The 15,797-nt window shown below is 38.3% G+C and overlaps 1 protein-coding gene across 2 annotated transcripts; it reads right to left on the bottom strand.

Annotated features, from left to right (window-relative positions):
- Positions 1 to 372: 372 nt before the first annotated feature.
- Positions 373 to 13,321, bottom strand: LOC131318736 (protein GET4). 2 transcript variants are annotated; one of them, XR_009197799.1, is made up of 13 exons: positions 13,161 to 13,321; positions 12,145 to 12,224; positions 11,435 to 11,513; positions 10,711 to 10,792; positions 9,908 to 10,064; positions 9,318 to 9,408; positions 3,756 to 3,839; positions 3,342 to 3,388; positions 2,493 to 2,621; positions 1,215 to 1,299; positions 955 to 1,038; positions 569 to 655; positions 373 to 503 (listed from the first exon to the last, which is right to left on the bottom strand). XR_009197799.1 is itself a non-coding variant. In XM_058348684.1 (12 exons), exons 1-12 carry the CDS (start codon positions 13,209 to 13,211, stop codon positions 632 to 634), a joined length of 993 nt encoding a protein of 330 aa, XP_058204667.1. In that variant the 5' UTR covers positions 13,212 to 13,321; the 3' UTR covers positions 373 to 631. The 2 variants fall into 2 exon arrangements, 1 of the variants encoding a protein (XP_058204667.1); XM_058348684.1 differs by having other exon boundaries at positions 373 to 655.
- Positions 13,322 to 15,797: the final 2,476 nt, after the last annotated feature.

Below are 15,797 nucleotides of genomic sequence, written 5' to 3'. Positions count from 1 at the left end.
TACCATAAGATGGTTCTCCCCCATCTCAGTTTATTGAAAACAATGCTGATCAACTTCATATCCTAGGTTTCTTGTCCCCAAATCTTGACCAAGAACAGCAGGATACACTCCTGGCCTAAACCCTTGGATGGTTCACCTAAGACACATCATATCATAAAATGGTCAAACCATTTCCTCTTTTCTCCAAGAAATTCACATCTTCTAGTAGCAAGGACATTTATCTTATCCAAACTCGGCGAGCACATTATCTCTTGAAATTCGAAGATCTGTGAAATTTTGTGCCACAATTAAATGCTCTAAAGCAAAGGAAAATTTGAACATTAGTCCATGGTTCAGTTTCCATACAATGATCATTGGCAAGGACAATGCATAGGAAGAGAAAAGCAACAAGTATACCAAATTTCATTCAAGAAATTGTGAGAGTTTCTGAGTAACACAAGGTACATATTAGCCAAAAGAAGCGAGGCACACATCAAAGGTTCTATACCATTACAGTTCTTTTCCAGGTGCCCACATCCCCCCCAACAGACGCACACAATTAGAAATTCCATAAAACAATTGAACAGCTTCTGAACAGGATAACGGAAGTGTTGTGGCATCATTCGAAGTAGCAAAAGATTGAACTGGTCTGTCACATACCATCACCTCCCATCATCTGCAGAATACGAAGAGTTCATATATCATTTAAGCATTTCACCTGCAAGGATTTCTTTTACTACTTTTTTCTTTCCCTTCAACTTCTTACGTGAAGCACTAATAGTTTTCCATGTTTCTGTGATAAGAACCATACAAAGAAAAACAAAGGAATACTAGTGTAATGGGGAGCAAAAAAGCAATTGTATCGGCTCCAAATTGAACGAATTCCCTTTTCCAACATCATTGTCTATGCGCTTGAATACCTTATACAAGTTTCACCTTTCCAAGAGCAATGAACGAGAAGAAAACAATCTCTACCTTGAAGATATCTCCAAACATTCCTTGCATCAGGGGATTTCTACGCGGCACTTCATAAAAAATTTCGGCAATTACATCAAGCAACTAAAAAACAACAATAGGAATTGTTAAGTAAGAAAATGAAAGAAGAATGCATATCTTTAGGCATGATGAAGAAAAGATATTGCTGTGGCAACTGTTTGCTTATTTATCAAGGGAAAAAAAAAATAGCTAGCTCAATATGCACCATTAAACATTTACTTTGACCTATAACCACACACCTCGTTGAATACAGGTTCTCTGTCAATGCTAGATTTGTAAGTCTGTCTCAACATGTTAAATAGGGGCAAAGCATCTCTCTGCAACCTGAGAATAGAGAGAACACTGAAAATCCAATCTCAACATCAACATATATCATAATCTCAAGAATAAGCCAATCTACCTTGTCCAAGGACAGGTAACGTATTTTTTGTTAAACTCAAACCTTAGAATCTAGTTGACAAACAATATGGTCAGACATAGGCAAATACTTTTTGACCAACTAAGAGATCCGCAATCTAGGGAGGGTAAAAGGAGGTTTTCAGGCTTAAGAAAAAGAACAGTTGGAGCTTAAGAGGGCAAATAGTTGACAGATGGACAATATTTTCCCTTTGTGCAGATGATACTGGCCACCAGAAACCTAAATTTGCAAAATCTTGCCCCTCAATTAATGCAGTGTCTAGGGAAGGGTCGGAGGTATGCAGCGTCACAGCCTTACCCCAGCAGAAAGGCTGTTAACCATGACCACCAGGTTACATTGGGGCAACCTTAAACAGTTGCACCCGAGCCGCCCTTCTCTTTTCCTAATTAGACATAATGTAGTAAAATTGTTGTGCTAATGTATTCTTCTCTTTTGCTAGAAAGTAGTGGCCCGAACAAAGGAAATGGAGAAGGGACCACGAGTACTAGTGTATTTTCATTTAGGTACTTATCCAATGGACAGGTTGAGGACAACAGAACCTTTAAGGATCACCATTTACACATGTGATCAGGATATGACCTATCTTTTAAATGATGAGTGGAAAACTCAACCAACAATTTGAATTTGCTAGCATTCAACATTACTTCACTTAAAAAAACAATTCTAATCTGTATTATACGTAGCATGGATACGGACACGATTGGGGACATGGGCGTGGAGACTGGAAACGGCAATTCTCAAAAAATAGGGACACAAACATAGCAGGAGACACACCAATTTAAATAAAATGATATTTAGCTATGCAAACCTACATTGCAAACACTAAATCTATAGGTCAGGACTCCTATCGAATGCATTATTGACTGATGGTGTATACCTCTACCCACATGTGTTATACTTACCCTTTTGGCCCAATACTTTTAAAGTTACAAATATTTTGCTCCAAAAAGGTTTTAAAATTTATACATATTTAATGGACACGCCATGGGGTGAGTCTCATACGTATCCCCTGAATATCTGACACGGATATAGCGATCTCTAAGAGTGTCGGTGCTTCATAGACTGTATTCATAACATAAGAAGTGTAAAAACAACTTACGTCTGCAAAAGAAAATTGATCAACTGGATCAAATCGGATTTGGGGAAGTCAAGGTCCTTGCCCTTCAGTTGCTTCTTTAGCTCGTCCATAAGACAGTTAGCATCTCTCAGATTGCCATGAGATAAATACCTATTACACAAGAAGGCACTCAATACTTCATTTTCGTGTGGAATGAACTCGGGAAAAGGCTGAAAAATGTTAGCATCCATTCTGGATACAATACTCAATGTTGTGCCTACTAATGCAGTGCATGATCATAAGCCTTTCTTTGTCTTTTGCTGATCAGCCGTAACTCAAAGTTTCCCAAGGAGGAATACATCAGGCAGTTCATGGCCCTGCATTATTTATTAGGTAACTCCCCGGAAACATCAAGCAGGAACACATCAAGCAGCGAATGGCCCTGTTTTATTGATTGGGTAACTGACCCGGAAACACCAATTTTCTATGCAGAGCACCTGTCTACTAATCACTCACTACCATTTAACCAATCTGGCGTTTCCATCAAGCAAAAGTGAGAGAGTGATGGGTCTGTAAATTTTGGCAATCAAAGTTTCCATTGCTTTGTTCAGAATCACAGGAGTTATTATGATCTGGATTTTGGGAATTGATTTTCACACTCCCCTTTTTACAACTCACACTCCCTTCTTTGTCTTTATTCACTTGAATTTACTATCTTGCCCTTTATTGAATACACTTTTTCACACATTCAAGGAAAATATTGTAAATTCGTGTGGATAAAAAAAAAGGGAGTGTGGATGGTTAAAAGGGGAGTGTGAAAATCATTCTCCCTGGATTTTATGTTTAAAACGTGAACCTAGAAGCATGGGTCCAGTTTTAAATTGTACTTACATCAAAATGGCCCGTGCAATTGCTACATCATCTTCACCTGGATAACACTGCATGATTGGAAAGCATGTCAGTTTAGCACATTTAACAACAAATCAATCTGTTGAACCTGGAAGCATTGGACTCAGCAGAAAAACTTGGCAAATATGAGCCTTAAATGCATCACAAACAAAGCATTGGTTATATCATGCATCATCTATGAGTATTATCAATAAAAATAAAAACAAAACATGCAATATTATAGACTTAACAGTGCGGAGTAAATAGAACCTGGTCTACACAAAACTGAACACGTTTACGAGTAAGTTCCACTTTGTCTCGACAATGAGAGGGTGGACGAGAAAAGTTCATGTATCGCTAGCATCATAACCATCGAATACCAGAATAGATGGCATTCAAGATGAGAAGAAGCCTAACCTTGCCCATAAAATTAACAAGCGTTGAAGCAAACTTTCTAGGGTGTTTCCCTCGAACAAAATGATAAGAAACCCTAGCCATGTCCTGCAAATAACCAGTAAATTGGGTCACACATATCACTAAACCAATGGAGCCAAGGAAACGCAACACAAAAAAGCTGGAACCTACATTTGACCAGTAATCTGTTTTATAGTCATAGTAAGTGTACATTAGAAAGATTGCTAAATCTTAAAGACGTACATTTATCGTCTTCAATAGAGCCATAAGTAAAAAATACAGCCATGACTGAGGAAAAAATAAAGTATCACTACCAATATCCAATTTCACCCAACTAGTAACAGCTTTTGGATATTCCCTTGAGGATGTTGTCGGAAATTTAATCTCTTGCCATCCAAATACAGCTTTGACATACATTCCAAATCAAAACATGTCATCTCATGAGCCTGATAAATGATATCCGTCTGCTCTTAAACAATATCAGAATATGTTAGAATATTGTTAGCCATAGTATGAGTCCCACATTGATTAGTTATGTTTGGTACTAGGATATGATTAATATAAATAACAGTTGTTAGTGCTAGGGTTCATTAACACCCTATACACTTTTCCCTTTCTCAAACAACATGGTATCAAAGCATCACCTTAATCCTTATCATAAACCACCACGAACCTACCCTAACATCATCACCCACCACCATAACCACCGTGAACAGTGCTCACGCACTGAAACCCTAAACCAGATTCACTCAAAACCCCAACCACGCTGGAACCCTAACCCCTCTTCATCTGCAATCAAATGTCCAAACCTTAAACCTCTGAAGTTAAAACCCTAAATCGTGACTGGTACATGCTTTGAAACCCTCCGGCGACCTTCGAAATACCCTCAATCAGGCTCGAAATTGCCTGATATGTGTTCGAAACCCTAAAACGATCTCCAAAACCTTTCGCAAAATCTACACCCAGTCAATTTCAGCCCTCCTAACCTCTAGAAAACCCTAACACAGTACTCGTACACCTACCCAGCGCTCACATACTCAAAGTCAGCCATCGGAAACCCCAAAATCAGCCTCAAAATCCCTAAATCAGCCTCAAAAACCCTTAATCTGATTCGACACAGCTCCAAATCATGTGATTTATGCTTAAAATTGCCTAAATCAGGTTCGAAATAGCCCTAAATCACGTTTTTGTTTGAGTTTTATGGTTGAAACAGCCTGTTCGACTGCTTGACTGTAACTGGGTTCATGTTTCTGGTTCGTTCTTGTTCGAAATCGCCTGAATAGTGCTCGGTTGTTGTCGATTTCTCATCTGCTGCACCTGTGTTGTGATTCCAGTTCATTGGTTGGTGCTTTCGATTTGTTGGGATGTTGATTTTGATAGGATGTTGCATGTCTGCTCCTTCTCTCGATTTGTTGTTGGTTCTGGTAAGAAAGTTTGGATTGATTGGGGTATGCGGATGTTAGTATTGGTATTGGTATTGTTGGTCGTTGTTTGATGCATATTTTCGTTGGTGGTTTGATTAGTTGGTAGGCAGAGTTGTTCAGTTGGTTGGTTGTTCGTCGTAGCTGATTACAGGGTTCTAGAGAAGTTGGTTGGTTGTTCGTTGTAGCTGATTACTGGGTTCCTTGTTTCTCTAGTTGTTCGTTGTTGGTTGTTAACTCTGTGGTAGACAAAGTTGATTGATTGGTGGATTGATCCATTAGTGGATTGTTGGTTTCTTGTTCGTGATTAGTTATTGAAATGGCATCTAATCCTGCTTCCGCTGTCTCTAGTGGTTTTAGTTCTTCATCTAGTCATGGGGATCGCATGTTAGGGGGAGTCAATGGCCATGGTCGAGGCCGTGATGCCCAATGTTCTAAATGGTGCTCGGCGCTAGTCGGGCGGCACTGCCAAGCGCCTGGGCTGCCAAGCGATTCGGCATTTTTTTTCAAAATATCTTTTTAAAATATTTTTAAGGCAATCAAGACCCGCCTAGCTCCGCCAAATCTCCCTATCTGCCAAATGAGCCATCGAGGGTGAAATCATGGCGCCGAGGCTGCCTTTAAGAACACTGGTGGTTTCGAATTGTGCACATATTGTGGAGGCACAAATCATACAGTGGAGTATTGTTATGATGATATGGTTTTCCTCAGGCTCATCAGGTTACTATCTGAAAATATTGGGCCATTTACTCATTATGCCGACACAATGGTGACTATTTCTGCAAAAGAGTACCAATGCCTTGTGTCGAATCGGCCTTCATCTATGGGTTCGTCATCCACTGCTACGCTATCTCAGACAGGTTCTTCCGGTACTTGTATTGCATCTTCCCGTTCTTCTATTCTTTGGGTTATTGATTCGGGTGCATCTGATCATATGACTGATACTTCTACCATTCTTTCTGGCCATCAGTCTATTCCTAAACCATCTCGTGTTACCTTAGCCGATGGGTCAACCATTGATATTATTGATTTGGGCTCTGTTCCTGTTACTTCTTCTCTGACTTTAGATTTTTATTGCATGTTCCTCCTTTTCCATTAAATCTTATGTCTGTTAGTAAACTTACAAGCCTTTAAATTGCTTTGTCACATTCTTCCCTGATGGTTGTGTGTTTCAGGATCTCAAGACGGGGAGGAAAATTGGTGGTGGTACTGAACGAGTTGGCCTATATTACTTTACCAACGATGTTCACCCTAGCTCTATTGCCCTTCAATCTTCAATGTCACCCTATCAACATCATTGTCATCTTGGTCATCCATCTCTTCAGAACCTTAAACAGTTGGTACCTTCATGTAGCTGTATTAATGTTTTGCCCTCTGAAGTCTGTGAGTTTAGTAAACATCATAGAGTGTCTTTTCATCATAAGGTTAAGAGTCGTGTGTCCCTTCCTTTTCACTTAGTTCATTCTGATATTTGGGGTCCAATGCGTGTTCCTAATGTTTTTGGATTTCAGTATTATGTTATCTTTGTCGATGATTACTCTTGTGTCACGTATCTTTATCTCATGAAAGAGCGGTCAAAGTTGTCTTCTATTTTGAAGTCATTGTATATGAAAATCAAAACTCAGTTTGATACTTGCATTCGTATATTTCGTTTTGACAATGCACGTGAATATTTTCATAATGCTCTTTCTAAGTTTTTTGATGATCATGGTATAATTCATCAATCTTCTTGCACTTGGACTCCACAACAAAATGGAGTTGCCAAATGCAAGATTCAACATTTATCAAAGGTTATGCGTGCACTGTTATTTCAAATGCAAGTTCTTAAGTCTTACTGGAGTTATGGTCAATTGATCAATTGTATGCCATCTAGCATCCTAGGCAGTTAGATACACCATACAGTTTTATTTCTTGGTTGCCCTCACCACTCATTACCCCTATGAGTGTTCGGGTGCACCTGTTATGTTCATGCTTTGAATCCTAACCGGGACAAACTTGATCCACGGTCAATTCGGTGTATTTTCTTGGGATGCTCGCGCACTCTGAAAGGGTATAAGTGTTACTCACCATCTCTACGTCATCATTTTGTCTATCCTGATGTCACGTTTAATGAGTCAATTCCCTTTTACTCAGGTCACCGTACTCTAGTTGACCTTCCTGAGGCTAAGTCTGTGTTTCCTATTTGTGTACCATCTAGTTCTCTAGTGACACCCTTGCAGGTATATATTCGTTGGAAGAAAGTATTAACAGCCCCACATGTACCAGCCACCACGCCTCCTCCGTCCCAAGATCCGGTTGCATCTCCACCACGCCTCCACCTCCACGATCCACGATCACTTGGTCTTCCTATTATTCTTCGTAAAGGTACTCGTACTTGCACTACTCACCCCATTTCTCACTATGTCTCCTATGATCACTTATCGCCTTCTCTTCGAGCTTTCACTTCGTTCATTTCCTCCATACACGTACCTAACACTTTACAGGAAGACCTTCCTTTGTCTAAGTGGCGGACAGCAATGGAGGCTGAGATATTTTCTCTTCATGAAAATGGATACCTCTTTCGCTAGGAAAGTCTACTGTTGATTATTGATGGGTATTTACGGTTAAATATTATCCTAATGGGTCTGTTGAGCGTTACAAAGCTCGCCTTGTTGTTAAGGGATATAATGGTGTTGACTAAGCTGAGACTTTTTCTCCGATTGCCAAGCTTGGGTTTAATGATTTTGTCTTACGATTTGGGATGCATCGTTGCCAATCTGATCACTCTGTATTTCACCTCACATCTGACTGAGGAAATATATTATTGATTGTATATGTAGATGATATTATCATTAGAGGAAGAGATGATCAAAAAGGCATTGGTGAGTTGAAAGATTTTCTACAAAGTCGATTTCATACCAAGGACTTGGGAAAATTGCGATACTTCTTGGGTATAGAGGTAGCGTGGTCCAAAGATTGTATTAACTTATCTCAACGAAAGTATGCGTTGGATATTCTAGCGGAAACTGGTTTGTTGGGGACTAAACCTGTTGAAACTCCTATGGATCCCAATGTCAAACTTTATGTTGACCAGGGGGAGTTACTTCTTAATCCTAATCAGTAGCGTTGCTGGGTTGGTAAGTTAAATTATCTTACCATTACTCGCCTTGATATCTCATTCGCAGTTCGTATTGTGAGTCAGTTTATGTCTACACCTCGTCTTTCACATTAGAATTGTGAAGTATCTTAAGACTCATCCAGGATTACTGAGCTAATGGACATTTACATGTTGATTTACTGATTCCGAATGGACAGGAAGACCATCTGACAATCCACTACAGGATATTGTGTCTTTCTTGGGGGAAATCTTGTAAATTGGAAAAGTAAGAAGCAAACAGTAGTTGCACGGTCTAGTGCAGAGGCCAAATATCGAGCCATGATTCACACGACATGTGAACTTGTATGGGTGCGCTCGTTTCTTGAGGAGATAGGATTCAGTGTGCCATCACCTATGAATCTATACTGTGATAATCAAGCAGCGATTCACATTGCATCTAATCCAGTGTTTCATGAGAGAACTAAACACATTGAAGTTGACTGTCATCTTGTGCGGGAAAAGTTAGCTGGTGGTGTGATTGCTACTCCTTTCGTGACTACAGGCGTGCAATTGGCAGATATGTTTACTAAATCATTGTTCAAACCACGGTTAGAGTTGTTATGTAACAAGCTAGGCCTTTATGATATCTATTCTCCAGCTTGAGGGGGAGTGTTAGAATATTGTTAGCCTTAGGATTCATTAACACCCTATACACTTTTCCCTCTGTCAAAAAACAGAATAAAATCATTCTCCAACACCCAACTTCTACTTGTGACTGAAATACAAATAGTAGCTGTGATAGCCTTTCCCCATTGTACCTAAAACAGTAAGAAAATTCATCCACTTATGTAAAAAACATGCAGTACCTATGTCCTCTGCAGAAGCACTAGTCATATGTACATGTTAGACTCTTAGTGATTTGCTGTTTCTGTGCACTTTATAAATTTGGAACAAGGAGTTAATCATGACGCTGAATCAGGGAGATGAAAAACTTCTGATACTTTACATTTGGATAAAAATGACGAGAGAATCTGAGAACCCAATATTGGGAGATTCTTCTGCACCTACCGCCTCAGGAGATTCTGAATATATGTATTCAGCTAGCATATCATGTAGTTCAGGAGATCCGTTCCTATGAGCTCCGACTTCTGCAGACCACCTACAGAAAAGAAATCAGTTACACATATTGGCACCACCAAATACCAAACACTAGAATATATGCAGCACCCGGAAGTCTGCAACTTCGTCAAATGGAAAGGATAGTAGAGTTCCTGACTGCTAAAAAATAAATTTTTGGCAGGACCAGTTGCCCTTCTTAGATGGTCTTGGGTAGAACTCAACCACAAAGGTAGTTATTGGAGTGAGGGTGCCCTCACTCCCACCCTCGCACGCAGCACGCTCACTTGACAGCACTTTCTACTGCATGACATGGATGCACCCCACGTATCCCTGCAGTACTCCGCAAATAAAAAGCTAGCTATTCAAGTAGGGGTGTCCTCAAGCTTATATACTGCAAGTCACTTTTTTTCTTAGGGGTGTGGAATTCTCTTCACATTCTCATCACCGCCAGGTTTACTTAGCAGTTAAAGTGGCAGCAAGGATTACAAGTAAGGATATTCTTACTTCACAACAAAAACAAGAAAGCCAAGGAATCTCACTTAATAGCAGCTTTCAAAAATGATGAGCAGCACTCCACACGTACTTTTGCTGCTCCAAGTGCTTCAGAAAGTTTTTGCATGTCATCATCATCTCCAAGGTCCAGGTGTTGGGGCACAGGAATTCGGGGAAACTTCTTGTAGATTTTCCTGACACGATCTAACAATGTACTTTTGTCATATTGGAAACTTGAATAAATATTACAAAAATGGTCACAACACTACATCGCCACACAACTATACCAAAATACCGTTCCAAGTGTGAAATTGCTTTTGATCAGGCATAACGTGCATGATTAATTAATCCAGGACAACATGTGATAATCCCATGATTCGAACATTCCATCAACTGTACTGATGAGCACACTATCAAAATGCTACAAAACAGTCCCAACTCAGTCTTGAGTCACCAGATTTAATGAGGTTGAGTTCCAAAACTTATGACTTTAAGCTCAAGTGGTAGATCAGTATTCCCTGCACAGCTAAATATTTCTAGGCATACATGCTCTGTATGCTCACTATAATCAGTAATTACAACAATTCCCATAGCTCCTTTGCCAGTTTTAAGGCTGCCTCCTGATTCTAAACATTTATGAACGCTAAGTTGACTGTTTTGATCTATTCAATTCTACATGACCTTTTTCTTCTAAAATTAGGTGTATTGCTGCTGTCTCTGGATGTCACAAAAGGGAGTGTGTTCTTCCAGTTCATGTAACATACAAATATGAAAAGACACGAATATCTATAGAAAGACAAAAGAAAAAATAACACGTGATGAACATTTTAATCACAAGACTGGAACTGACCAAGAGTATCTTCATCGTACGGATATTTCCCTTTCACAAGTGTCTCCACAAACAGAAGCGCAAGCTCAGCCCCGCATGTAAGCTGAAAATGTCAACACATAGATTGAACCACAGGATGGATAACAAGAAGTGAGAGGAGAATGCTGTATGACTTCACTTCATAAAATAGTTTTCATTTTTTCACAGGTAATTAAAGCTCCACCTTGAAATAATTTACTTTATATTCTGACAGGCATGTCTGAAATTGGCATGTTCTACACACTACTTTCAAGTTACTGCAAAGTTGCACTTCCACTGACAGAAATAACACTAAAAAGCAAGATTTAGCAGCACAAAAAATATCCAGCACTCCAGAAAACACCAAGGAAGCTCTTATCTGTTACAAGCCAAATGAAAGCACTTAAGAAGTATAACAAGGACACAAAAATGAGGGAGGGAAGAAGAAGGCACCAAATGTGCCTCTAGTAGTAAGAATGATGGAAAATTCAACTGGTAATATAGGGGGCTACATGTTTTACATGATGATCCAAAAATGGAATTTCAATGGCTAAGCAAAAAGGCTCAATCAAATTTTATCCTGCCAGTAAAATCCAAAGAAGACCTGATATTCCACTTCATAAAGAAGTCAAATACACATCATTAACATTTACGTCTTTTTAGGTTACTTCAACAGTTCAACGGAACTGAACTCATGCAGAACCATTGGTCTAAAAAAGAGTATCACCTGTCCATGTTCCAACTGAATGCAAGAACCTGAATGGAGGATATCCAGTGCTTCGGAATACCTCTCAGCTGATATGTATCTGCACCAACCATGTATGTTTTATGGATTTAACAATCCCGAAGTAACAAAATTCAAAACAGAAAGGATTACAAAACCAAAGAGTCTAAGGCTAAGGACTAGTAAAAGAATGTTTGTAAAGACTTTAGCTACTATATTACAAGTTACTACAGTCTAGCAGGGAGTGAATCTGTGGATGCGAGTGTGTGTGATTGGGAGAGGAAGCTATGACTTTTCAAAGGCAAGGTTTATGACTGTCCTGCCTGGTAATGCTTTGAACTTGTCATCCGAGGGCTGAATATATTAATATAATGCCTTTCAAGGTGGTGTTCGAACTTAATGGATCATATAAATTCAAAAAGATTATGTTGAACAGTTCCAGGGTGGAAAAAACTGTAACCCACTTTTTTTTTTGCCTTTTACTTCACTACAAACAAAGGGGTGTTTTCAAACTGAAAACTATTTCAGAAACAAATAGCATAGTGACTCTAACTACAAAAAATGCATACAGCAACCAATGTCAATTAGAGCAACCAAAAATATATTAATACACTGAGGAGATAGAACTCTAACATGGTAACAAAACAGTGACAAAAACAGCTATTTATATCTGAGTGTGTACCACAAGAAAATGCTTTTTTACAATTATATACCTTGCACTGATAGACTTATACATCTGTTGAGCTCCATAGCAGTTGCCGTCCTTTACAACTTTTGCTATCTTTTCAATATTCTGCATTTAGCATCAAACACAGATCAAAATAAATATGTACTATTGTAATCACAATCACGTAGTCTACAAATGGGGTGGTGGTTTGGGCTTGGGGGGTTTTGTTTTTTGGGTGTTTGGGGTTTGGGGTTTGTTGGTCTCGGACCAATGCTTGGGTCTCGGGTAGCGTTGGGGATTAAGTAATTTCAATTTCCATTTGCCATTGTCCTTTTAATCTTAGTAATCTTGCGGAGATTATTAAAATTTCTTTTGCCGACATACAAAATAATAATAATAGCATGAATATTATATTATCTTACGATAAGAATTGTAGTGCAATAACTAGACGAGAAGATGCTTATCAAAAAAAAAACTAGACGAGAAAATGCAAAAATCGCATAACACGAGAGAATCCAAATCTAAGCGGTTTCACGGTGCGCCTGAAAAAATACGCACTACAGATTAAAAACTCAACTCTCACACTTCTGCTAGTACCCTTTGTTAAGGAAACCTTAATCGAAATTACATTAAAGATGCTTCCAAACTATCCAGTGGGAAAGCCACCGACCCGGTAAGGGCTTGAGTCGGGTAGGCCGCTACCCTCGACTCCGGGCATGGCCTTATCGGCCTCAGCCCTACTCCCTCTACAATAACTCCAGTATTACAGTCAATTCAAAGACACCTCACAAGATGAATTAATCACACAGCAACTAAAGAAAGGGTTTTATTCTACTAAAACAAAAATCCATGAATGAACAAAACAAAAACAATCAGCTAGACGAATTGAGATGAGGTGATGGGAAAATTAAAGGGAGGAATTAATAACCCAGAAAGTAAATAAAGGGTATTCTACTGAACAAAATCGATGACTGAAAATGAAAACAATATCATTTGATGGTGACGTTAAAGAGGGAAATTGGGAGTTATTCAAAGATGAAGGGCTGATAGGGGATTGATTACCTCTTGAGCAGGAGGTAATACACCTCTTCTGGGTCTCTCTCTCGTCGACATGCCTCTCAAAAATCAATTCGCCGCCTCGGAGATGTATCTATCTGAATTGGGCATCAACTGTTCCTCTTTTATGTTTGTCAATTCGAATGGTGGGCTTTTGTAGTTTCAGATTTGAGTGTTTTTTTTTTATCCCTTAAATAATGTATAATTTTTTATCATATCGTTACACACTGTCCAATAGAAAACGGAAACTAGTAATTTGGACCAAAAAAAAAAATGCCACCCAAGGTCTTGTTTGAAATCCTATAGAGCAGATAATTATGAAAATTCTAAAAAAAAATTAACTATGACCTTTTATAATAAAATGATCAGAAAAAATAAGATTTTACAATGGATTGAAAATTAAAGTGCTTAATTTTTTAATCATTTTTTTTATATATAAACCTTTTAAAAATTAAGTGCTTCAAATTTCAATTCGTTTGAATCGGTGCGAAGATTTTATTTTTCTAATCATTTTATCCTAAAGGGTCATAATTAATTTTTATTTCTAGGGCTCTCATAATTATTATATCAGGACCTTACGTGGCATTTTTATAGAGGTTGACACATACATATTTTTTTTAAAAAGACTGAGCTCCTTATATAGAATTTAGACGGTTTATACATTAAAAATATGGTTAAAAAATTTAACGCTCTAATGTTCAATCCGTTTGAATCGATGAAAAAATCTTATTTTTTTTATCATTGCAGCTTACTAGACAACGCATAAGGTTTCCTCTTTCCATAGATGCCCGAGCCAATAACCAGAAGGCAAAGGTACCAATCTTCTTCTTTCTCTCCAGATTGCATAGAAAAGGGGATCTCTCTATATATGAAGATCCTCATTTCTCTTACCCGACTCGACTCACGTAACAGGAATAAGTCGGCGGAACCCTACCTTGACACTCACTTACCACCAACTCAAGAAAATCAAATATTTAAAAATTGCATCTACAATGGGTGGAAGGATGGAAACAAGAACAGATAGAATTTGATTTTATGAACAAATCCAAAATCATTGTAGACAGAGCCAATCATTAGTTCCCACTCATGGATCGAATGATATCTGGTACATAAATCAATTAAGAAAAGAATATAAAAAGATTTTATTGTATCGCTTAAGTTATATAGGAATTCATGAGTCCAAGAGTTAAGAATAACAAGTTCTTCATTACGTAGAATAGAATAGCCACTGAGAATAATTAAACAGATTAGATTTGTTGAGAAGTGCAAAATCGTATGGATACGATCCTCGTTGTATATATTGATTAATTAGATCGTTTCTTTGTGGATTCATATACCAATCTTTTGTAGATGTGTCTCCAAATATTCCTTGATCATTTCGTCCAAGAGGACGAGTTCCTCTAATTCTATGAATTTTTCTAAAATATCATTTTCTTGAATATCATTCAAAAAAGTTTCGAAAAAGAGAATCACTCTAGCTTCTCTTTCGCCTGGTGTTCTAATGAGTGTTCATTCATCTCTTTAGCAATTTCAACGTGAGCTTCGATTTCCTTTTCTTTGTGGTCTACGCCCTACCTTTCTTAAGGGAAGAAATAAGAAACAACATTTGAATCTTGTTTTTTATTTTTTGAAATGTAGTATCCGAGTCATAGTTAATTTATGTCTCTAGAGCTCTCATAATGATGCATTGTTTGGATGGGAACTCGGAAAACAAATTTCAACTCTAAAAATACTCATTACTCCTACTTCCAATTATTACTTTCATTTCTCTCTCCACTCATTACCTCTATCTCCGATCATTACTCTCATTTCTTATCTCTCTCAACTTATTACTTCTATCTTCAATTATTATTCAATCTCTCTCCCTACTCATTATCTCAAAAATCAAACCCAAAATTTTTTGGATTCTCATCTGAACAAAAAACAGATATAATTATGAAAGCGCTAGAGATAAAAATTTACTATGACTCTTAGAATAATATGATGGAGCTTTGGCCAACAGTCCATAGATATGAGTATTAAAATACAATTAGTCCACCCATTCTTTAATTACAGCCGGAGATCCTCTACGCCCTAACCTTCCTAAAATACCCCTGAAACAGAATTCCCTCGCGACATGCTCGCATCTGTCGCCGGCACCATTGAGTTCATTTCGGCGCTGTCTTCCAATACTGTGACATCCTTAGTCGCCACCCTAATTTCTAACAAGAAAAACCTGGTCACTGCCCAAGGCCAAACAGATTAAAACCAAAAATGCCGGATTGACGCAATGTCGAATCTAAAACCAGTGAAGGGAAGTTTCCTGACATTTATAGGCCGGCGGTGGAAAGAATATTTGAGGACGATGATTATTCAATCGGCAATTGAGGATTTGATTGATGGAGTGTGGGTGGGATGTAGGGATCAAACTCCCTTTTTAATTAACCAGTTGGTTGATCACCACCAGAATAGTATATAGAGAGATTAAAAATTTTGTATCTACTCTATATACTTGTACTAGGGATTGTGCCCGTGCCTGAAAGCACTTACCGATGAATTCTGACAAAAACCTTTACTATCACTATAATTTACCAGCAATGCTCACATCATTTAATAATCTGACTAATGCAAAAACACCCTGGTCAAGAAAACACATTGACACTT

This window comes from Rhododendron vialii, chromosome 3a, assembly GCF_030253575.1.
Source record: "Rhododendron vialii isolate Sample 1 chromosome 3a, ASM3025357v1".
In the NCBI taxonomy this organism is placed as follows: Eukaryota; Viridiplantae; Streptophyta; class Magnoliopsida; order Ericales; family Ericaceae; genus Rhododendron; species Rhododendron vialii.
This window is presented reverse-complemented; position numbering and strand designations above follow the sequence as displayed.